The sequence below is a fragment of the Oenanthe melanoleuca genome, chromosome 11 (assembly GCF_029582105.1).
Source record: "Oenanthe melanoleuca isolate GR-GAL-2019-014 chromosome 11, OMel1.0, whole genome shotgun sequence".
In the NCBI taxonomy this organism is placed as follows: Eukaryota; Metazoa; Chordata; class Aves; order Passeriformes; family Muscicapidae; genus Oenanthe; species Oenanthe melanoleuca.
Genome location: NC_079345.1, coordinates 4,583,420 through 4,604,482, shown reverse-complemented (window position 1 = coordinate 4,604,482; position 21,063 = coordinate 4,583,420). Strand labels below are relative to the sequence as shown.

Here is a 21,063-nt window from a genome sequence, read left to right as displayed (position 1 = left end):
CTAATGGAATGAGCTGCTTTAGTTCACTGCTTTGCAAAGGGGAAGTTCTGGGTTCAGTCCCAGATGTCATTAGAGCAGTTGGCTACATGATCTTAAATACAGACACACATGGATACATGATATGGCAAACTGTTGCTGATCACACAACTTCTACAAGTACCAGCTCTGCTGAAATCACCACAATTGCCAGGCAAAAGATGTAAAATTAATTCCTTAATTACTTGTGACTTAGGTGGTATTTACAAGACATAAATACAGCCTCAACAATCCACTGTAGAACCTTGATAAACAATCACTGCAGGAGCTTTGCACACTAAAAAGCACAGAAAGGGGAAGGCAGGGCCCCCATCCCTCCTGCCTCACAGGCAGAACTATTTGATTACACAGAAAAGAAAAAAAAAAAAAAAAAAAAAAAAAAAAAGTAGAGCAAAAGATGAATAAGTTCTGTAAAGAAATAAAAATCATGCAGAGAGGTAGTTGACATGGCTTCTTTTTTGGTATCATTTTTGCAACCCTAAGAAAAAAGAACACGAGTAGGTTAGGAAGACACTGCTTTTCAATGGTTAGGGAGAATTAGAAAAATATTTCAGGGAAAACTGTAGTCCAGGTTATGAGAACAGTCATGTGCCTACAGAAAAATTGGCATGTTAAGGCTGTAAATTTGATGTCAAATGAATCTATAGAACTATATATTTTAGCAAGTGAATTTTGTTTCCCAAAATATTATAGATAACATCTGCATTTACATGAGTCAGACAACAGAATAAAAAACCCTCACAGGTACACAGATGTGAAACACTCTAATTACTTCTAGTCTTGTACATGTGATCTTAAGTGGTATTTTTCAAGTTGCCAAAACTGGATATTCAGTATTTCCTTAATTGATGACAAACTACACTGAGATTTTATATTAATTTATTTCATTATTCCAGCTCAGTCCTCAATGGATTTTATGTATTTCTCATAGGCATCTTCAGTCATCAGTTCATCAAGTTCAGCAGGCTTTGCCACAGTCATCTTGATAAGCCAACCTGTAGTTAGGAAATTAAAAAGAATTGGTAATATCCTACAAGAACAATTCATTCATGTTACTGCCTTAGGAAAGCACTCCCAGCAGGAACAACTAGCCTTGGATCGCTGGAGAATCAGCCAGGTTTTTGTGCAGGCAAAACAACATTTCAGTATTTTTAAAAAATGAACAACCAACCAACTCATCATAAGAAATGGCCTTTTGAGTCAGAGCAATTGTGTAATTTAGTGCTGGCTGTGACAGTGGCAGAGGGAAATGCTGTCTGGAAAGACAAGGAGCTGATCTCTCTTTATTGTGAACTCTTAAAAGATCTAGAACCCAGAAATGCAGTCAAGGCAAATAGATTTAAATTCAGCCACAGTGTATATCTGAAAATAACATGTTGTAAAACAGATGTTCAAAAATGACACTGTGATAATGCTTTTACATTAAATTTTACTGGGCTTGAACTATATTCAGTGTATTCCATTTAAATCTCCACACCATTAAACTGAAAGAATTGGAATTGCAGAGCCATTTGTAGTAGCAAGAAGCCACATAGTATTCATTATTGAAAGATAAAAGTGACATCTTACCATCTTGATAACAGGATTTATTGACAAGCCCTGGATTATCTGCAAGGGCAGCATTAATCTCAGTCACTTCTCCTGAGAGAGGGGAGTAGAGTTCACTAGCAGCTTTCACACTTTCCAAAGCCCCAAACTCATCTGAAACAGAGAATGTGATTGAAAGTTTCTAAGGGAAAAACACAAAGTACTTCCCTTTGTTGTCAGATATTCTGGTGATGACACAACAGTGAAGAAATGTCTTGATCTTGAGCAAGAAAGAGATTGAAGTCACCCACTTTATGACAAGGATCAGCATTATTAAATATGATGTTTATGCTCTTGAATTCTGGGGAATCTGTACTAGCTGGCTACTACAGAAGGGACAGGAATTCCTTACATTTGGTTAATCCTTTGCCTAAAACCTACAGCACATATATAGACTTAGAAGGAACAACACCCAGCTCTTGCTGCAAGAGACTTAAATATGCCATTTATCTACAATTTAAACCTTTTTATTTGTAATTTGGTTACAAAATCAACACAGCCACAATTTCAGCAATCCCATTTTTCCTTCAGAAACAATATGAAGTCTTACATTTGCACTCACTGGAAAACACACATTAGTATTCAGAAGCACCACACTGGAAGCACCCAGCAGCTCTTCCCTTCTTCCTGTTTTCTAGGGAGTTATGGAAATGGTGCCTGGAGCAATGTTAATCCAGAGCAGCTCTCAGCCACAAGCAAACAAGACAGAGGCTGAAGGAACAAGGAGCTGTCACAAGGGTAGATAGGCACCAGCACAAGGGATCTGAGAACAACTTGTTCTTGGAATTAGACTGAGGCCGGAACGGGTAGAAAAGAGAACTTAAATGAAATTCCTTCAAATAAAGCAAAACTACAAATTGGTTAATTAAAATCCTACACAAAAGAGACCTTCTGTCTAACAGTCAGCATTCAATGTAATAGATTTGGCTAAAACAGTTTGATAGAGATCTATTCCACAAGAAGGATGGCAGAAGAAAGGCATTCTACTTTACCACATAACCCCTGGTTTCTTTTTTAAAAATTGTCTGAAAATAATGGCAAGATTTTCTTCATATACTGCTGAGACAGCTCTCTATGTTAATACATTAAAAGGTTTTTAATTTCTACCTGTTAATGTTCACTTCAACAGGAAAAGTTACATAATTGAATTATGAAGAATGTAACAACTTGTACATCACTAACAAGCAAAAAAATCTGTGATCACATTTGATCCCCCAAAATTACTGAGTCTCTGTACCCGTACTAAAATTAGAGCTTGATATCAATTAGAAGTTTCACATCACACAATTCCCAAAGTGCATAACTGGAGAATTACAGATAAACACTTGCAAGTTCAGATCAAAGCATAAATATTTTAAAAACAGAGTATAGATAAAATTATTACAAAAAAAAATTAATACTTTATTTTTGAATAAATATCTTCACAGTTTAAAAAGTGTGTATTTTCTGCTGTTAAGCAGTTTGGCAGTGAGAATTTAAAATTAAAGCTGCCTCTTGTAGAAACACCTGAATTTATTTTGCATCCAGAAGATTTATAATGGTGTTAATAACCATAAATAACCATTATTTCAGAAAATCTATCTTTGTAAAGGAGAGTGGGATGAGCAGAATAATCACTTCAAGAGCATCTAGAACTGAAACTTACCGTGTTTACTCAATTTTGTACCAACTTCTGGAAGACTACAGTAAACAACATCTCCTAATGCTTCCTTAAAAGAAAAACAAAAGCATCAGAACATACATTAACAAAACTATATATAGGAGAGAACTGATACAGTAACTCTGGAATTGCATAGAAGTATTCTTTGTCTCTAAATATTGTTCTCATTCTGTTGTGTTATCATGCCCCAAATACCAAATTATTGTTTCTATATTACAGTGCTACTAACCCTCAGGCTCAGTTTATATGCAGATTTCTTCTGGCAGAAAATGAGGAATAACATCTGCTGATCTTCTCAACATCAGCTACAGAGAGCTGTTAGCACACAGTTTGTCCTTACTGACTTAACTGGGACCCTTATCACCATAAGAATTGGCTCAACTCTTCCCTATCTTGTCCCACATGACACATGTACCCTATCTTACAAAAGGCCAGAGATCTCAGAATATCAGTTATTGACAGAAACCTGGGATTAAAATAAATGCTGCTAGTCCTGAGAAACATAAATTCCATTTATTGATAGCTTATCCCATTCTTTTTTAAGTTTTACATACAGCCCAGAATTTGCCTGTGACTATTCCAAATCCAATATCTGTATGAGAACAAAAAAAATCCAAAGGAATTCCTGTCCTAGAGTATGAAATATATGCTATGCTGTACATCTGTTCACAACTGTTCTTTAGCCAGAGGGATTTCACCATATTTGTGTTCAAAGGAAATTTGACCTAAAAATGTACATTATGTACTGTTCACACAGCCACGAACTGCTCAGGCTTAGACCTGAACATTGACATTTCTCACCAAGTTCAGCCCTCCACAGGCTCAGACTGAAGCTATTAAGACCTTATTAGAATGCTGAGATGGCACAAACATCACAAATAATGGGACAGACTCCGGTCCAAAAATCATGCTCAGTGTGTTGCACATGCAATCAAAGCAACAAAAGAACAGTAAATGTCCAAAGAGCAAGGACAGAGCAAATAGGCAAAAATAAATATCGCAGACCTGGGCAAGTGGGGAGGAATCAATACCTGTGCAAAATCGCTGATTCCTACTGTTCCAATGCCATTTTCCACAGATACCCATTCGTGCTTGTCTGTGAATTTGCGGGCTAAAAGGAAACAAAACATTTCAGAAAGAAATCACACCTTGCTCACTTAAATACAGTAACGCATTTGCAGGCTTAAACTAGGGGCTTTTCACTGAGTGTGTTCATTTTTCTTGCAAAATATTTTAACCAGCACATGCAATTTACAGAAGCACAGAACATGCTCAGCAACAGGGCAGAGGCTCTCTGGGTGTCCTGCTCAGAGTATTATCAGCTCCTGTGCAACCATCTGGAGACTGATAAAGTACAGGAGCAAAAGGAGCAGCTCTACTTCAAACAGAAGTGCAAATCTAAAGCTTAGATGTGTGTTTTATTCATAGTTATACATTTCTATGTATGATAGCACAGCGGCTTTTCAACCATATTTAGTGTTTATTTCTGATAACTACTTTATTATGGCTGGGAAGGCCAGGGTTGGTGACTCTAGAAACACCGTGAGCATTACAGCATCTCATTCAAAGTGCAAAGCTGGCACAATTCTATGTAATATTAAGGCAAATTAAGACAGGACAAATTAATAAGGCAACTCATACAGACATCTGAAACTTAATAGAATTTGCTTTCTGTTAATATTGTTACTGTGAGAAGAACACAGTTGTTATTCTGTATCACTTTAAAATAGGTCTGTTAAAACCTTAACTCTTTCCACAGCAAGGTTACAATTCTCCTTACATTTCAGATCTGCAAGATTCAAGACAGCCGCAATTTTAAATATAAAGTGTTATGGGAGAAACTTCAAAAGAAGTAACTGAAACAAGCAACATTTTTGTTTCTAACATTTTTCCTGGATCTTTTCTTACTCAGAGCATTTTCAGCCTGCCATGTCCATTTTCTCACTTCTACATAATTTCCCTGTAGATACCTTCTTACATTTAAAAAAAAATTAATTAATTAATTTTTATTTTCCACTTGCAGCACCCATCCAGTCAGGCAAGGGATATTGCAGAAGCTGGAAAAGCTGACTTCTGAAACAGCTCCCTGAGAGATTAGTGCCAGAGTAGTACAGCTGCACCTTCCTTTTGAGCTAAACATTCTCCTCTCAAGCTCATCCTCTGGGCAGGACTCTTTAGGGCAAACACCAGACAAACTACACTTCTGCAAATCCTTGTATATTTTCTAAAACTGTACATATGGAAAAGAGAAGCTTTCACTGTAGACCTGCTAAAATCTTTCCAGACTGTCAATACTTTAAGCTTCTTCAGTTGCAGTGATCCTCTTGTGTCTGAAAAGTTCAAGAGTAGCAAGTCTCAGATAAAACAGTTTGTCTTACAATAAGGCCCAAGTTTTGTAGAGCCCAGAAGAACAATATGTGGGTTTGCAATTATAATACAAAACAAACATGAGTAAACTGTAAATATGAAGTAATTTTCATGGATTATCAGTCAAAAATCCACAGAATTTCATCTAGCACGACTTATAACTATAAAAAAATCTCATGATACACTCTAATGAACAGTGCTAAATGTCTCAATTTTGGGTCAAGACGTTAAATCCATGGGAATTCTATTGGAAGTGAGTAATGAACCATAAAATTGGAGAATGACAATTGACAAATCTCAAACCCAGGCTGAATATTAGTGATGTTACATAGCACAAAGAAGCCAACCACTACATTTTTACTCAGGATAAATATTGTATAGAATCTGTTTATAAAGCAAGGCTAATAAAAATCCAGGAGATTTTCACACCAGTTTGGGATACAGCAATCTGTTTATAAAGCAAGGCTAATAAAAATCCAGGAGATTTTCACACCAGTTTGGCTTACAGCAGTGAAATGTCCTGAACAGTTAGAAGATCACGTAACTTTCTTGCAGGACAAAAAAAGGTGAAAAATTAAAATTCTGAGCATGCAACAAAAAACACTGCAAATAAGTAAAGGTCAAATTAAAAACAGTTAATAAGTAATCTCAAAATTTGAACTTTGAGCTTAGGTGGTCAGCCCATCAAATAAATCAACCAAAAGGAATATGAAATGTCAATGCATACCAAGTCTCTCTCTGCATTCTGTTATAGAAGAACAGGTGAATTTACTCTAGCTTCATTCATTTCAGGACTTTGGTTTTAGTTTAACTAGCACACTTTGAACCTTCATTTAGTGTAACTTGTCTCCATTAAATATTTCATATATACCCGAAGAGTGAACTCACACCTCCACAGAGAGGCATACAGAACTTTTCCTCTCCGCCTCAAACAAAAGCACTGTTTGTTATTCCTTCAAGTGATGTGTATAGAAAAACAGTGGGTACATTGGCCAGAATAAAAGCTTAGATCTTGACTGAGTTTGCAAGTAATGAACAATAAATATTAATTTTTTCACTTTTGCAGCAAAAGACAATTAAACAGGTGGGTTTAAGATTGTCTGGAAAGAAAAGGATGAGTTCTTAGTGGCAGTCATTACTTTTACATCGTTTTCTGCTCCTCTTCGCGCTGACTTTTTAAACATTTCCGTTTGCTACACTATCACAAATTCTGTTTTTCAGACTTTCGTGGGTAACTTCTATTCAAAGAGAGCTTTGACATCAATAGATGCGTTCAGAATTAACTACACCAAATGGAAATCCCAGCACGCACAGATGCACGAGTGCATCCCCCGCCGTGCCGCTCTGCAGCTGCGGCTGCCCAGGAGCCGGAGCCAAACCTGTGCAGCCAGAGCGGCTCAAGGCCCTGCGAGCCCGCTGGGTCCCTGCTGCGGCTCTGCCCCCGCCAGACACCCACCCCTGCCCCTTCTTGTGCTGCTGATGCTCCTTGGAGCCCACATCGAGCTGCTGGCGAGCGGCAATCCCGAGAAAAGCGATCCGCTATTTTGGTGCGCTCCCCGCTCGGCTCACTCTGCGAATACTCTTTGGAAACAGAGGGGGACTGAGCCGCTTTGCTCAGAACTGAAGCGTGGAGGCGAGGTTAAAAGTTTCTGGCCGAGTAACGGAGGTGAAGCTGCTCCTGTGGGAGCGGGGCCGGGAGTGCCAGCAGCGCCGGGGGCAGGTGAGGGGCGCCCGGGGCTCAGCCATCTTGCGAGGTTCTCCGGGCCCCGCCGACACCGGGGGGACCCGGGCGGCTGCAGCATCGCGGGGCCGCCGGTACACGGCACGGCGGGAGGCAGGGGAGGAGGGAGGGACAGAGAGATGGAAGCCAGCGGGACCTGCGCTCCGGCTGCTCCGCGTACCCAGCCCCGGCTGCCGGGGGGTGCCCCGCAGCCCACCCTGCCCACCCCGCCGGGCACAGGCACCGCCGGCTCCCCGCAGCACCGGGCCGCTGTCCCGCCCGCCCGCCGCGCACCTCCCTCCCTCCCGCCACCACTCACCAGACTGCAGCAGCGAGCTGGTGCCCAGCCTGCGGGCCGCGAGCCCCCGCGGCGGCAGCGGGAGGCGCGGGCAGCGCGGCGCCAGCACCGGCCCGACCCTCCGCAGCGCCCGCCACGCCATCTTTGCCGGGGGCGGGCGGGGGCGGTGCCAGCGGGAGGCGGCGATGGCGGCGGGGCGGGGCCGGCGGGGTGACCCGGGGGCCCGCGGGCCCTGAGGGGCGGCCCAGGCTGGGCCCCGTGTCCCGGTCTGGGATCCGCGCTGGGCTCCGGGCTCCGAGCCCCGGGCCGGGCTCCGCGCCCCGCCGGCAGCGGGCACGGGGCGGCCTGAGGGAGCCGCCATGTTCCGCGCGCCGCCGCGGCCGAGACAGAGAGGATTTAACCAAACAGTGCAACAGCCGCGCGGTGTTTATTAAATAAATACAGGCCGAGTCTACAGCAAGTGCACGTGGGACTTTTCGCCTCAGGGTTACCGCTGTTTCTTTGCTATTTCTCCAGAATAACACGCCGGCAGCACTTTGGGGGTGAACACCGCGTAGTTTTCCCAGAATCATGGAATAGGCTGAGTTGGAACGCACCCACAGGGATCTAAGTCCAAGTCCTGGCCCTGCAGAGACACCCCAACAATCCCACATATGCCTTAGAACCTCGACACCCCAACAATCCCACATGTGCCCTAGAACATTGTCCAAATGCTCCATAAGCTCTCTTAAGTTTGAGGCCGTGACCATTCCCTGGGGAGCCTGTTCAGTGCCTGAACACCTGAAGAACCTTTTTCTAATCTGTAACACAAACCTCCCCTGACACAGCTCCAGCCATTCCCTCGGGAAAACCCATTTAAATCAGAAGCTGTAATAACGTAAGCCTATGGTCTAACCTAACTCTAACCACTGCAGCAAACAATTAAATATTTTGCCCGCAAGCAAAGTGACTTTTCAAGGTGGTCTTCATTCACTCGCTGAAAGGTTGTTCTACTTGTTCACCAGTGACTGGCTTCTCTTCCTTCTTGCATTTTATCCCAAAGAAACTGAAGAGTTTCATTAGCATTAGATCAACAATCTCCTCTTCTTCTGAAGCCTGAAATAATAGCAAGTAAGTTACTCAGAGGTGCACACCCAAAGTGCATTCAGTCTTTGCTGAAGCCTGAGAAAGTTGCATGACAAAATCTCTACTTGAGGTGAAGTAGGCCAACTTTCAGCAGAGCATGAGTGACTGCCAAGCAGAACATCATGCCGATATTTTTATCCAGACAGAAGCTCCAGATGAGTATGGACGCTACAGAAATTTTGGCTGTGAATTCTTATGGAAATCCTTCTACAGGAGCCTGAAGTGCACTTGCCAGCTCCCATACAGCTTGTGGTATACACAGTGAGACTCTAGATGGAGTAAATGAGAAAAACTAAATATATATTCTGTCTTCTATCAGCTACATGCTTTGTTTTCATCTCCCTTGACTTTATTTAAAACATAGAGGAATTCTGGGCAGTACTGGAGTGCTAAGATGGATTTCACACTGCACTATCAATCGCTTGAATGAGTCAGGCACTTACAGTGAGAGTTTTAAAAGGAGCTGTAAAGCCTCATGCACTTCAGTAGCAGTTTTGGCACTAATTTCAATATAGCCCAGCACAAACCTAAGAGATTTTTGTTGGATGTAGTATGTGAACAGAAGGCTACAAATCAGATCTGAACAGGGACTCATCTGAACAGGAATGGACAGTGTAAATCTGGAAAACCTGAAGTGTTCTTTCTGAGCCAATGTTGCCTTCTTAAGAGCTGGACTGAATTTACATGGTTTTCATCCATGGTTGAATACCTGAGTAAGCACTGAGCAAAAAATGTTAAAAGCAGGAGAGCTTAGATGAACAAACCTGGTAATGCTTTTGCTCCTCACTGAAAGCAACCAGAATCACCGAAATGAACAGATTCAGTACCACAAATGTCATAAAAATTATGCAGGATCCAATTAAGAAGGAGCCTAAAATTGGATTGTAGTCCAGGACCTGTGTAATACATAAGGTAAGACATAAATAAAAGAAAAAAGAAAAAGCATGCATACCTTCATATATATATATATATACAAGCAGTTAAGACCCAATAAGAAGTCTGTCACCTTGAAAATCCTGTGTTTAATCAATTATGACATATATATTATACACATATATAAATTTTCTATTCTAGTATTGTCCTTTGTTGATATGATATAGTACAAAGGCAACAGAATATTTTATATATATGTGTGAATATGGGCAATCTTTGGGAGTTTCAAAGTATTTGCGTTTGATTGTAATGGTTTGACAGTTTTCAATGAAAGTTGACAAGCCTGGAGATCTGTTTATCCACAGGACAGCTGAAGCTTCCTAATGCCTCAGCTTTCAAAATAGATTAAATCCCTGTATACATTTCATTTATTTTACTGTATGCTTTACAAAGAAGCACAGTCAGATTGGCAGAGACACTTATAAACCAAGGGTTGTGAAAAATCAAAACACTAATTTTCGTACAAGGTACAACATAGGAATATATTTTCATTATTAACCTGAGTGGGATGTAGAGGTGAAAATGTGCCAATTTACTGATCTTGAAAGCCACCCATATTCTATTGGATCCATGCTAAAAACATGCACCAAGGAGGACTTCACAGTCAGAGATGTCCAAGAATTAATTCACAAACAAATGTTCAAAGGACATTGAAATATTTGAAAGATTTTACTGAAAAAGTGGTATATAAGAAATAACAAAAAAAAAACCAAAAAAACCCGAACATTAACATGAAGTTCCCTTGTGGAAGGCCTTGCCTTTCTTGGGAGATAGAGGGGGTGTTAAGAACAAACACAGGGCTTTGCTCACATTTCTATCTATAGCTTTCTAAGGAAAATGCTCAAAACTTTTTGTAATCAATTATTAATTTCTCTAGTTGAAATATGAGCAGGTTTCTTAATGAAAGGTTCATTATGAGCCTCCTTGTGGTCAAAATAAGACATTAAAGAGGTTTCACTTCTAGCTCAGAAAGGGTGGCTGCTTTAGGGAGCTGTGGGGCTTGCAAAATTGCATTAATGTTTAACACTAATTGAAAGTCCTTCTATTTGCTAGGTAAAAGCATATTTGATAGCTGAGATGCCAATTGTACAGCTGTAAACTTCTCAAAATTAGATGTGGTACCTCCTCATAGTTGAAGATTCCCAGCTGAAGACTGACCATGGTCTCTGCCGAATCAAAGAGAGTCTTGTAAGAGTAGAGCTTCCAGCCGAATATCAGGTTTGCCTGCAGAAGACAGAAGTCATGTCTTGTGTCATTATCAGAGTCCTTGCTGCAAAATGTGCTTAGCTTTATCACAGATACGAGAATGCTCAGCCTGCCACTAGATATGTAAAAAAGATAATTATTTCCCAATTATAAACTAGCCAAACAGCAAATGGCACTTTCTGAATGCTCCACAATATAAGCTTTATCCAGAAAATCTTTTTTTCCTTTACTTTGTTCTTGTCACATCTATTACACATAGAGAGTTCTTATTTTTCAGCTCAGTGTTGGTTTTTTCACTAAATTTCAGTTTGCAAAGAACAGACAAGTTTTAACTTCTCTTTCACTCACATGGGCTCCAAGCTGCTAAACTAATATTTAGACAGGCAGCTTTATTCCATTTTACATGGTAAAGCTGTGTTGCTTTTAGCATTCAGAAATAGTTGATTTAACCTGACAGTACCTGGAAGCAGACTGCAGACAAGAGAAAGCACCATGATACTCACAGCAATGGAATAAGCGAGGAACATGATTACAATGACAGTGATGAATCCAGAGATATCACCCCATGCCCTCCTTAGTGTTGAAGTGATCATGTTCAGTTTAGGGTTGAGCCTCAGCAGATGCCACAGTTTCACTGTGGAGAGAAGCACCAGGAATGCAATCAGGTAGCCAAGAACTGCATCAGCTCTCGCTGTTTCACTGAAGCTTAGGGAGCTGTTAGGGGAAAAAAAAAAAAAGAAAATACATAATATACCATGCACACAGAATCCTTTGAAGTGCATAAATGGGTATGGTAGAAAAGCCAATCACCCTATGCTGGGGTTTCAGTGGAGACCTAATGAGTTCCTGCTTGAGTGTTCCCACCTGCTCTTCCTACTGTGTGTACACAAAAAGCTCAGTTGTGCGTGGCTAAGATTTTTAAGGAGAGGAGGTCTAGGCTGTAGCTCAAATTCTGTTCGTTATCCTGTGGTTCTATCGTCTTTCCTGTGTGACCATTTTTTAAAAGATGCTGTAACTTTCCATTCTGAACTAAATATTCCATTATTGTCCTCTAATCAATGGCTTTTTACAACAAAGACCAGTGCAGACTGTGTGCTTTCTGGGTGGATGTCCTATAGCAGAAAGGCTTGTAGGTTCACAAGAAGGTGATGCAGACAGGAAAATAGGAGCTAAAAAAGGGAGCTTGGTGCTCAAGTCTGCTGGATTTTAATAGAGCAGTATCAGAAGAAAATCCTATTGCTGACACAAATCGAAGCCTTGACAAACTTACAGGCTTCATGAATATATAGCAATCTAGGATAGCAATATCTAGCACAGACAAGGGACTATCTGGGAAGAGGAAAAATAGATTTATTTCTGCATAAGTAGTAACAACAAAGGATGCACTAAAGACATTAGTACTTACTCCTCCTTGTGTTCCTGGTAGTAGCTGATGTCCCGGGTCCCAAGGACCGTCCGTTTCACAAACACTGACAGAGCACTCCAACTAATCAATATAATGGCCATCTCCAGGAGATTCCACTTGCTATGGAAGTATCTCCATCTCAGACTCTTCAGCAGCTTTCCCTGAGAGGAGTTTTACTGTTTCAGTCTCATGACTCCATATGCACCTCTGAACATTAGGACAATGCCCTCCGCAATAAAGCAGACTGCTCTGCATTAATACAACTACATCTTACACTAGTTTCTCATTATCTTTCTCAGAAACAGCATCCAAGCCAAATAAAGTGTTGCATTCCTATTATTTAGTACTGACACTGTACCTGATTCCATCTTCCATAGGTGTAGCAGCACCAGCACTACTGAAATCAAGTACAGTACAATCCCAAAGCTTTTGTAAGTGAAATCAACAGCAGGCACAAGATAATGCTCTCAGCCAAACTTTCCACTGGGCCTCACCTGTACTGTCATGTAGTACACAATAAAAAGGAAATAAATGACTTCTGCTGCAACCACGAAGATGTGGAGGCTGTTGGTGTAGGGGTAGAGCCGGACACTTTGCAGCTCTGCACTTGTGAAAAAGGCCCCTGAAAAACAAACAGGGATCACCTCAGGGCTCTTTCTGCTTTCAGCCAAACAACTCCGTTCATCAGTGAGACTTCTGTACTTGCTTTCATGTAAACTTCAGGCTGAATCAAACCGCTGAACTAAGATTTATATTTCAGTATGTAAATAACCCTGTAGGGTTTGAAATTTTCCTCAAACAGGAAGTTCAGAGAGTCAAGGCTTTTAGATTTGTAGTGCTTGTCTGCTTGAGTCTTGTGGGATAGCACAATAGTAATCCAGCAGGACTGAGTTTGAATTGGACTGCAAATGCAGAAATACAACAGGAGGATTTGGAATTTTTAAAAAAAGTCGAATCTCATTCTTGAGTTGAATCTCAAAATGAGCTCCGTTTGGGCATTTTCTAATACTTGGACACACCCTAAGGAGGTTCAGACCAAATGTTTTCCTGTAGCCTTTAAACCAGAATCTGCTTTCACTATTCTCTTTGTTGTATCCAGATGTGATTACATTGCTATACATTAGAAGTCATCTGGAACAAAAAATAGAGTTATTTGCATTTTTGTTTTAATATTGTACTGATTAGCTGAAGTGATTAGGAAACAGAATTTTTCTTGTTCCTGTTGTGTAAATTCTCGAGATCAAGTTTCAGTACCATGTTTTCTTCAGCAGCAGATGACCACAGCATAAACAAACATAAGATTTTCCATTATAGTTTGTATTACTGTGATGCTGCATTTTTCCCAAATGGTTTAGAAAATTTGCATTGATTCTCTCGTGATTAGATTTGTTAGTACACTTGTCTTTCCTGAAGAAAGAGCTAGGAAAACACTGCTAGTGTGTAAATCTGCCTTCTGTAGGTGAATTGCTTGCTGTCTGCAGAAATGTGTAACTTAGGAAAGGCTCTCACCTAAAGCATTGCTTTCAAACATCAGGCTTATAATGCAGAAGAGGTTCACATTGGCATTGTAGACTGTAAATTCAACAAACACTGCTCTTGTGAAGGTGTCAAGCCAGACGTTGTTGAAAAGGTACTGGAGAATTCTGCCAAAAGAATGTGTAGCCAGTGATCTGATTTATACAGGAATGAGACAGCATCATATGGAGGTACACTGATAATTTACAAAAACACAAATGGTACCTGGAGGCATTTTTAGGGTCTGTTCCCAGGTGAATCACATATCCCCCTCCACTGTAGATGGCAAATTTACCCCAGCTGGGGTGTCCTCTCAGTTTGGACTGACTTTGATACTGCCATGCTGAGCTGAAGTCAGAGGAGTTATCGAAGACTGAGGTATTCCAGTGCTCCCCATAAACAGTTGTATCCTCTGTTTGTAGGGAGTATGGAGCATGGCATTCCTCAACTATGTGCTGGAGTCTGGGAGAAACAGGGCAGGTGTCTCCTTTCACTCTTACTTGGCGAATTCGAGCACTACCCACCAGCTTGGAATTGCCATCTGTAATGAATCCTAAACAGGGGATGGAAAAGAGCAGCACTGGCATTATGACAAAATTCATAATATTTCTTCATTTCATTTATGATTCACTGATGCATTAATATTTTGCCATATATTCTTTTCTCGGAAACACTGTAAGCAAAATAGTAATGAAAATTAAACCCTCATATTGATTTGAACTGAATTCTTAAATAACATTCACAATAACAGAGTTCTGTGTCACCCCCATCTGTATTTTATGCAGAAGGAAAGTGAGGCCTGGGGGAAAGTGACTCACTTTGAGTCCCATAGAAGAGTAATTTTATGCAGTGTTCATATGGCTTGTCATGTTCAAAGAACAACTCTGCTAATATATTTCAATATTTACCCTTGAATGTGAGCTGAAAAATGGGTCATATTTTACTGGATATGGCTAGATAGAAACATGCTGATATTGCATAATTTGCCCTCACATTGACCCAAGTCCTGATACAAACAAATCTCCTGAGGAAAAGCTTTATGGTGCCACCTCTCTGCCATTTCTTTTTTTTTTTTAATGGAAAGAAAGTTGTGTAAAACTGAGGATATATCTGAGTATCTGGAGTAAGTAGTGTAAAATTTGAAAATAATTAGCACTGCAGAGCAGAACTTTTGGGTTATATTAAATAAAAGGAAAATATCAGGGGATGTTTAATTTGGGGTCAAGCTGTGGGCTTTTGTTATCCACTGGTATTCATATTGTAAGATTCCTTGCTGGCCTTGTATACTCAAAGTCCCTTTCTCTACTCAAATATGCAAGTTAGAGATAAGTATTACAAATAATGTTTCAGAATCTGGCAAGCTGAAGGGAAACAATGTGACTCTGCACCTTTATATGATCCATAAAGATTTTTCAGTAAAGTAGTGTTTGCCCATGTGAAAAAATCCTGGTAACTGTAGACATCATGGAATCCATCTGTAAAGCTGTCCTCAATGTGTTTGTTTAAATAGTAGGAATTGGGATCTCTCTGCCCATAGGCAACCAGCAACAGCATCCATAAAAACCCCAGATAGGCTGGAATAAAAACAGGAAGAGACAGCACATGTGAGCTCTGAATTAACAATGCAGTTCAAAATAGATTGCATGAATGATTACTGCTGTCAGCACCTATTAGGCCAAGGAGGTGTTTTGTAGACTCTGAGTGACCAGTGCTAATGAATTCACCCAAGCTGCTTCAATGTGCTGCAGTTTAAGTTTCACATTTGGAATATGAGTAGCAGTCAAGAAAATAAGTGGGAAGGCTGAATAGTAGTCATGGCAGCTCCAGCTAGTCCAGCTTTATTCCATGTGAAGTTGAGGTAATTTATTTTTGCCATTGATTTTAGAGGAAATGAACAGGGGCATAAATCATTTTCTAAAGATACTATGTGCTTTTAGAAAGATGGCCTCCATCTGCTCTTTGATTTCAGCTTCACTTAACTGCTGACCTCCTCCTTTTATCCTTTCTGCTTTTCTTGAATCTGTTGTATTTATGATGTGTTTCTTTACTATGGAACCTTAGCCACATTTTTATCTCCAGCTAACATTCCCACCTCCCTGCAGCTCCAGCTGCCATGGAACAGCCTGTCTCTACATCATAATGGCTGGCAGAAAACTGAAGATATGCCAAAACTTTGTCACCCAAGAGAACAGTGTTTTCACTTCTGTAAAATTACTGATGAGTGTCACTGAATAAAACAAGATAATCTTGGGTAATATGGGTAATACCCAGGATTTCTCTGATGAGGGCAAATGCTTTCTGCTCCTTCATGCAGCTGATTTTCATTTTCTCCACATCAGCAATGGGAGGTGGTCGGTAAATACTGCTTCTACTGTCCCTTCGGACCCCAAAGAGAGGGTGTGAATCACCTGTGGGGGAGAGCAGTGAACCCTGGGATTAGTCAATTGATCATCCATGTCCTGCTTTTTGTTTGTTTGGACTTTCTAAGGAAACATTTCTACCTAATGATTTCCTTCAGGGATACAGAGGATGTGATTTAAACAATTACTATAGCAATTGTAAGGCAAACAGTGGGGAGGAAGGGACTTACAAACAGTGTGTAGGGTTTAGGACCAGGTGTGGTCCAGGTGTCTCTGTCTAGGCTGAGCATCTCAGAAGGTGGTGTATTCATAGCCTGAGGCTGAGCAGGGAGGAAGCTGTAGATCACATAACTTTGCTGTGCCCTTGGATTCCTGTCTGCTGCTGAAGGCTTTATTTAAATATGATTATGACTGCAGAAGCCACTGTTCAGTTTAGGGGAATAATACAGATAGCTGTGGCTGTGGAAAAGTATGTAACCTGAGAACATCCACATAGGGCTTAAAGGATGTGGGAAATTTCTTTGTGAGACATTTAAGTAATGCTTGTCAGATAAAGAGCTACCAGTCTTCATGAAGAATGCATATTTTACTGGTCACTTATTTATTTTCACTAAGTTGTGGAATAGTTACAGGTTTTGTTGCAAGCCAGTTGGTCACATATTCATTCATAAAGCACTCTAAAAGCTTGGAGAATCCTGCACTTTCTTTAATAATTTTTAACTTTGCAGGCAGTTACCTTGTGCAGATAAGGGCCCATCAATAGCTGTGTTTTCTTCATCCTCATGTTCCACCTTCTTCATAACCAGAGCAAAAAAAGCAGCAAATCCCAGCACCTGGAAAGAATCAGCTATAGACTCACCATATTCCCATTTCCTGTAAAGAAGATTTTGGCTTTGACCTGGATCCCTTTGGATCCAGGCACTGCAGGAAAACATTTCAGCTCTGGATTTGTTGAACCCATGCAGCTGAAGCCCGTAAACAAGAAAACAGTGCATGGTGCTGGGGTTTGTCCAGCTGAACTGATTTTGTGACACATCCTCACTAGTCAGAAACCTCATTAAAACCTGATAAAGCAAGGGAGATGAAACTAATGGAGTTAATGTCAGCAAAAACCAACAGAACCCTGTAAACCACCTGCCTGCTCTTGTTTTGAGGGCAAAGACTTCTCATTTTATATCCTAAATCCTTTAGCTCTTTAGAATTAGAATTTAGTGTTCCATCGTCTTCCCGCTATGGCAGCATGTGAGTTCATCTTGGCCAATGGTTGTATTTCTGAGGCTCTCACCTTCAAGGGCTGTGTGATGAAAAGACTTTCAAAGAAGGAGATGACCATGGAGATGAGCCACTTGATGGAGTTCTCTTTGCCATAATGGAGTCCGTAGAGCATGGTAAAGAACCCAGACACACCGCTGGTGGCTGCCACAAGGAACCAAGCAATGAACACAAACCACCAGGGCAGCCCTCTGGGAGAAGAACTTTTCTTGTCATCACTGGACAAGTTGGGAGTATGGGACCACCTTGAGAGTCAACCAGAAGAGAAAAAAATCAGTCTGTCATCAGGTTCACTGGGAACAGGCAACATCTCATGATATAAAATCAAAATATTCTTTTAATTAATGCAGTAATATAGGATGTATGGATACCAAAAAGCACAGTGAGAAAAAATAATGAGGAAGTGTGCAGACATCAGCTAAAATCAAAATAAATGTGATGGGCTTATTTACTCAGCTCATGCGTAATTGAATATCCAGTAGAATTACTGGCAAAGCTATGAGTGCATTAAAGCTGCTGAATGCATCTCTTGTGATCACCATAGTGGCCAAGTGACGTAATTAGTGCAATTGTTTTCAATACTTCCAACCTAATTATCGTATTTCACTGAACTATTTTTGTCTGCTTGTTAATTTTTCTTTATCCATACACTTTAAGAGACTTCTGTGACTTTGGAGCTGGATGATTATCTCAGCCCTTTACTATCACATGACATTGTATTGTAACTTTCCATTTTGGAAGCAAAAATGACAAACAGCAATGATCTGTCATTATTGCCTTTGTGTACAGTTCACAGTACATGGAAATTTCTTTGTAGCTCCTGCAGTGGTATAATAGTAAGGCTTATTTTTACAGATGTAATAATAGTTATCTAGCACATGTTAAGCAGTAATTATTTGGGCTCTGTCATCTTGCCCAATTCTGAATTCATGACCTGAATTTACTTATACTGAGAATGAGAACTGGGTTACCCCTCAGTGATAGATGATGATGAGCAGATTTGGTTCTCCAGGAGGTTCTTCATGTGCTGAACCTGGCAAACAGCTTGTGTGTAACTCTGAGGCATCTGAAATTTATGGGGCCCCAGTAATTCCAGCTCCATCTCTACATGCTGGAGTAGCATGTACAAGCAGCGATGGTAATCACTGTACTTCAGCTGGTCACAAATTCTCTTCTCTGGAGTTGGATTTCTTGTTTTTTCTGCAGGCAAATATTTATTTATTTATTGAGAAAATAAATAGTCCCAGATTAAAACAATGTTCAATGCAAAGGGTGGTAGAAATGGAGTTAAAGTGATGAAGTGAAGACTAACATATGAAGGGATATGTAAAAGCAGCTTTAGTACTAGAGCTTAATATTCTTCTGCTGGAATGGCCCGGCACTTTTTCCAGAAGGCAACTGAGTTAAACAGCAGTCCTAAAATCTTAATAGACAGGTCAGATCAAATCAACTGTTAATTTGTTCATGGTTTACCTGTGTAATTAGTAGCTTGGAAGACTCCCTGCAAAAGCCAAATGTGAGTCTTAATGAAATCAGTGAGAATGTTTACTCATATATTCTTTAACTGAGAGTCAGATTGAAAGGAATGAGAGCACAAGGCCAAGAAGAAATTTAAAAAAAAAGGACAGGTCAAAGAGTTGGTGAAACAAAGGATATTTATGAGTCTTTTCCTTTGTAGATGCTGATTCAGCTCCCAAGCCAGACTAGTAGGAAACATTTGATTCTATAGCAAAAGAAACAGAGATTTCCCAGTTACCTTTACTTAGTTGGGTGCTCAGTGGTGCAGTGAAAGAACAAGAAGCAATGGGCACATCTTAAAACACGGGAAATTTCTGAATATAAGAAAAAATGTAGATATTGGACACTGGAGTAGGTTGCTGAGAGAATTTGTGGAGTCTTCATCCTTGGGGACATTCAGCATCTGACTGCTCTGTTCTTGGGCAATCCTGCTCCCATTGACCCTGCTCTGAGCAGCATGGTGAGATCCAGAGATCCCTTCTAACCTCAGCTCTTCTGTGACTCTGTAGTTGCCTTTGAGTCAGAATGTAAGAGCTTGGGTCATGACATCCAGTGCTATCATAATTTTCACTGCAAAGACTTCAGCAGGCATTTCATAGTGTGTTATTTACCTGGGATATCCATAGCACCCAATGTGACAGTTATAGGGCCATCCTTCTTGCTGTCATCATAAAACCCTTGCCCAGCTCTGTTCTGCTGACAGATGATGTCCTCAACTAGTGACAGGAGTGTGTTGATGTTAGTTGATTTTTCAAGGTCTGGTACTGAGGTGAGAGATGGAGTCTTCAGGGCTTTAAAAAGTGAGTTTGCAATTCTCCTTATATCCTAGGAAAGACATTAGCAACACAGTAGTGACTCTGGCTGCAGTGGCTTAAGCTGATGTGATCTGACAGTACCACTGGCTGGGAGTTGCACCAACTGCTAAAATCTCCAGAATGGATTAGAATAGCACATCCTACAGTGCTGGATGTGACAGGCAGATTTCAGTGAGTTCAGCGAGGAAGCTTTGGGGGTTCAAAAGGGCAGTGTGCTTGCCTGAGGACCTAAGCTGAGAAAAATGTGGTCCATGATACATTTTATCTTCAGAGTCTTGCTTAGTGTTTGCTTTAACTCCTGAACACGGAGATTTGGTCACACACAATAACTGTGCAAGGGCTGTGGTGCACAAAGACAGACCTTAATGAAGGGTTGCATTTAGGTGGGCAAATGAATGCTTTGCACCAGTGGTAACTGGCTTTTCTCTTCAGAAAGGCTGAAGGGCATCAGAACAGGGAAATTAGAGTGGGGGAAGCCAGTAGTGTGTGGCAGCAGAGGGCAGTGCAGGACTCGCTGGGACTTGCCTTTGTCACAGCCTCTGGAGTGAGAGAGGCAGCCTGGGTGGCCCCTGGGGTGGGAGGCAGGCTTGGGGACACTCGGCCATTCTTTCCCGGCCTCTTCTCTCTGCCCTGCCGGGCTGGCCGGGGTCGTGTGTTCCTGAAGATCTGCACAATGAGCAGGTTGATGGGGAACATGAGGAGGGAGCTCTCAAAGCCAATCATCACTTCCTGCCATGTGAACTCGATCTTACCTGTCAAGGTCAAACAGAGGAGAGAAGAAAAAATAACCCCAGGCAAAATAAACCATCAGGTCTCTCTCTTGTGGAAAAAACCCATTTATTCAACTCTTGCTCCCAAATTCTGCTGTCTCTCTTTTTGCCTGCCCAAGCAATGGTGAGGATTACCCAAATCCATTTTCTGCTCAGCAGGATCCTTTGGCACACCCCAGAACATGATGCTGGTCAGCATGGTGCAGAGGAGCAGTGAGAAGCAACAGGACACGCGCTGGGCTCGCGTGAAGGAACTTCGCGGGGAGCGGCTGAAAACCGAGTACCAAATGTGTCCATCCTGGAAACCCTTGGAGGTTTTCATGAAAAACAGGTTGCTGGGAAGGAGAAAAGGGAAATCAAATGGATATGTAGAAAGGAGAGGTGTGAGGGAAGAACAAAGCCCTAGTTTAGGGTCCCAGCCTGTGCATGCTTCTAGGCACTATCAGCAGAAGTAGTAACTAGGAGGAATTATCAAA

At 41.1% G+C, this 21,063-nt stretch overlaps 2 protein-coding genes and 1 long non-coding RNA gene across 3 annotated transcripts in view; 1 reads left to right on the top strand and 2 right to left on the bottom strand.

The window, feature by feature from the left end:
• Positions 1-898: 898 nt before the first annotated feature.
• Positions 899-8,044, bottom strand: GCSH (glycine cleavage system protein H). Its single transcript, XM_056500991.1, has 5 exons — positions 7,690-8,044; positions 4,315-4,394; positions 3,269-3,332; positions 1,606-1,737; positions 899-1,031 (listed from the first exon to the last, which is right to left on the bottom strand). Exons 1-5 carry the CDS (start codon positions 8,027-8,029, stop codon positions 934-936), a joined length of 714 nt encoding a protein of 237 aa, XP_056356966.1. The 5' UTR covers positions 8,030-8,044; the 3' UTR covers positions 899-933.
• On the top strand, positions 7,331-20,900 carry LOC130257987 (uncharacterized). The gene is made up of 3 exons (XR_008841421.1): positions 7,331-7,370; positions 8,652-9,705; positions 20,744-20,900. It is a non-coding gene; the product is annotated as an uncharacterized LOC130257987 (long non-coding RNA).
• LOC130257986 (polycystic kidney disease protein 1-like 2) overlaps positions 8,077-21,063 on the bottom strand; it is a 36,374-nt gene continuing 23,387 nt past the window's right edge. Inside the window, 16 exon segments of the mRNA XM_056500992.1 lie at positions 8,077-8,763; positions 9,558-9,689; positions 10,849-10,950; positions 11,436-11,646; positions 12,338-12,498; positions 12,832-12,959; positions 13,847-13,980; positions 14,078-14,405; positions 15,241-15,426; positions 16,120-16,260; positions 16,949-17,045; positions 17,498-17,729; positions 18,456-18,684; positions 19,614-19,827; positions 20,343-20,569; positions 20,723-20,922. Coding sequence (XP_056356967.1) covers positions 8,638-8,763; positions 9,558-9,689; positions 10,849-10,950; positions 11,436-11,646; positions 12,338-12,498; positions 12,832-12,959; positions 13,847-13,980; positions 14,078-14,405; positions 15,241-15,426; positions 16,120-16,260; positions 16,949-17,045; positions 17,498-17,729; positions 18,456-18,684; positions 19,614-19,827; positions 20,343-20,569; positions 20,723-20,922 — 2,848 coding nt within the window. The 3' untranslated portion in view covers positions 8,077-8,637.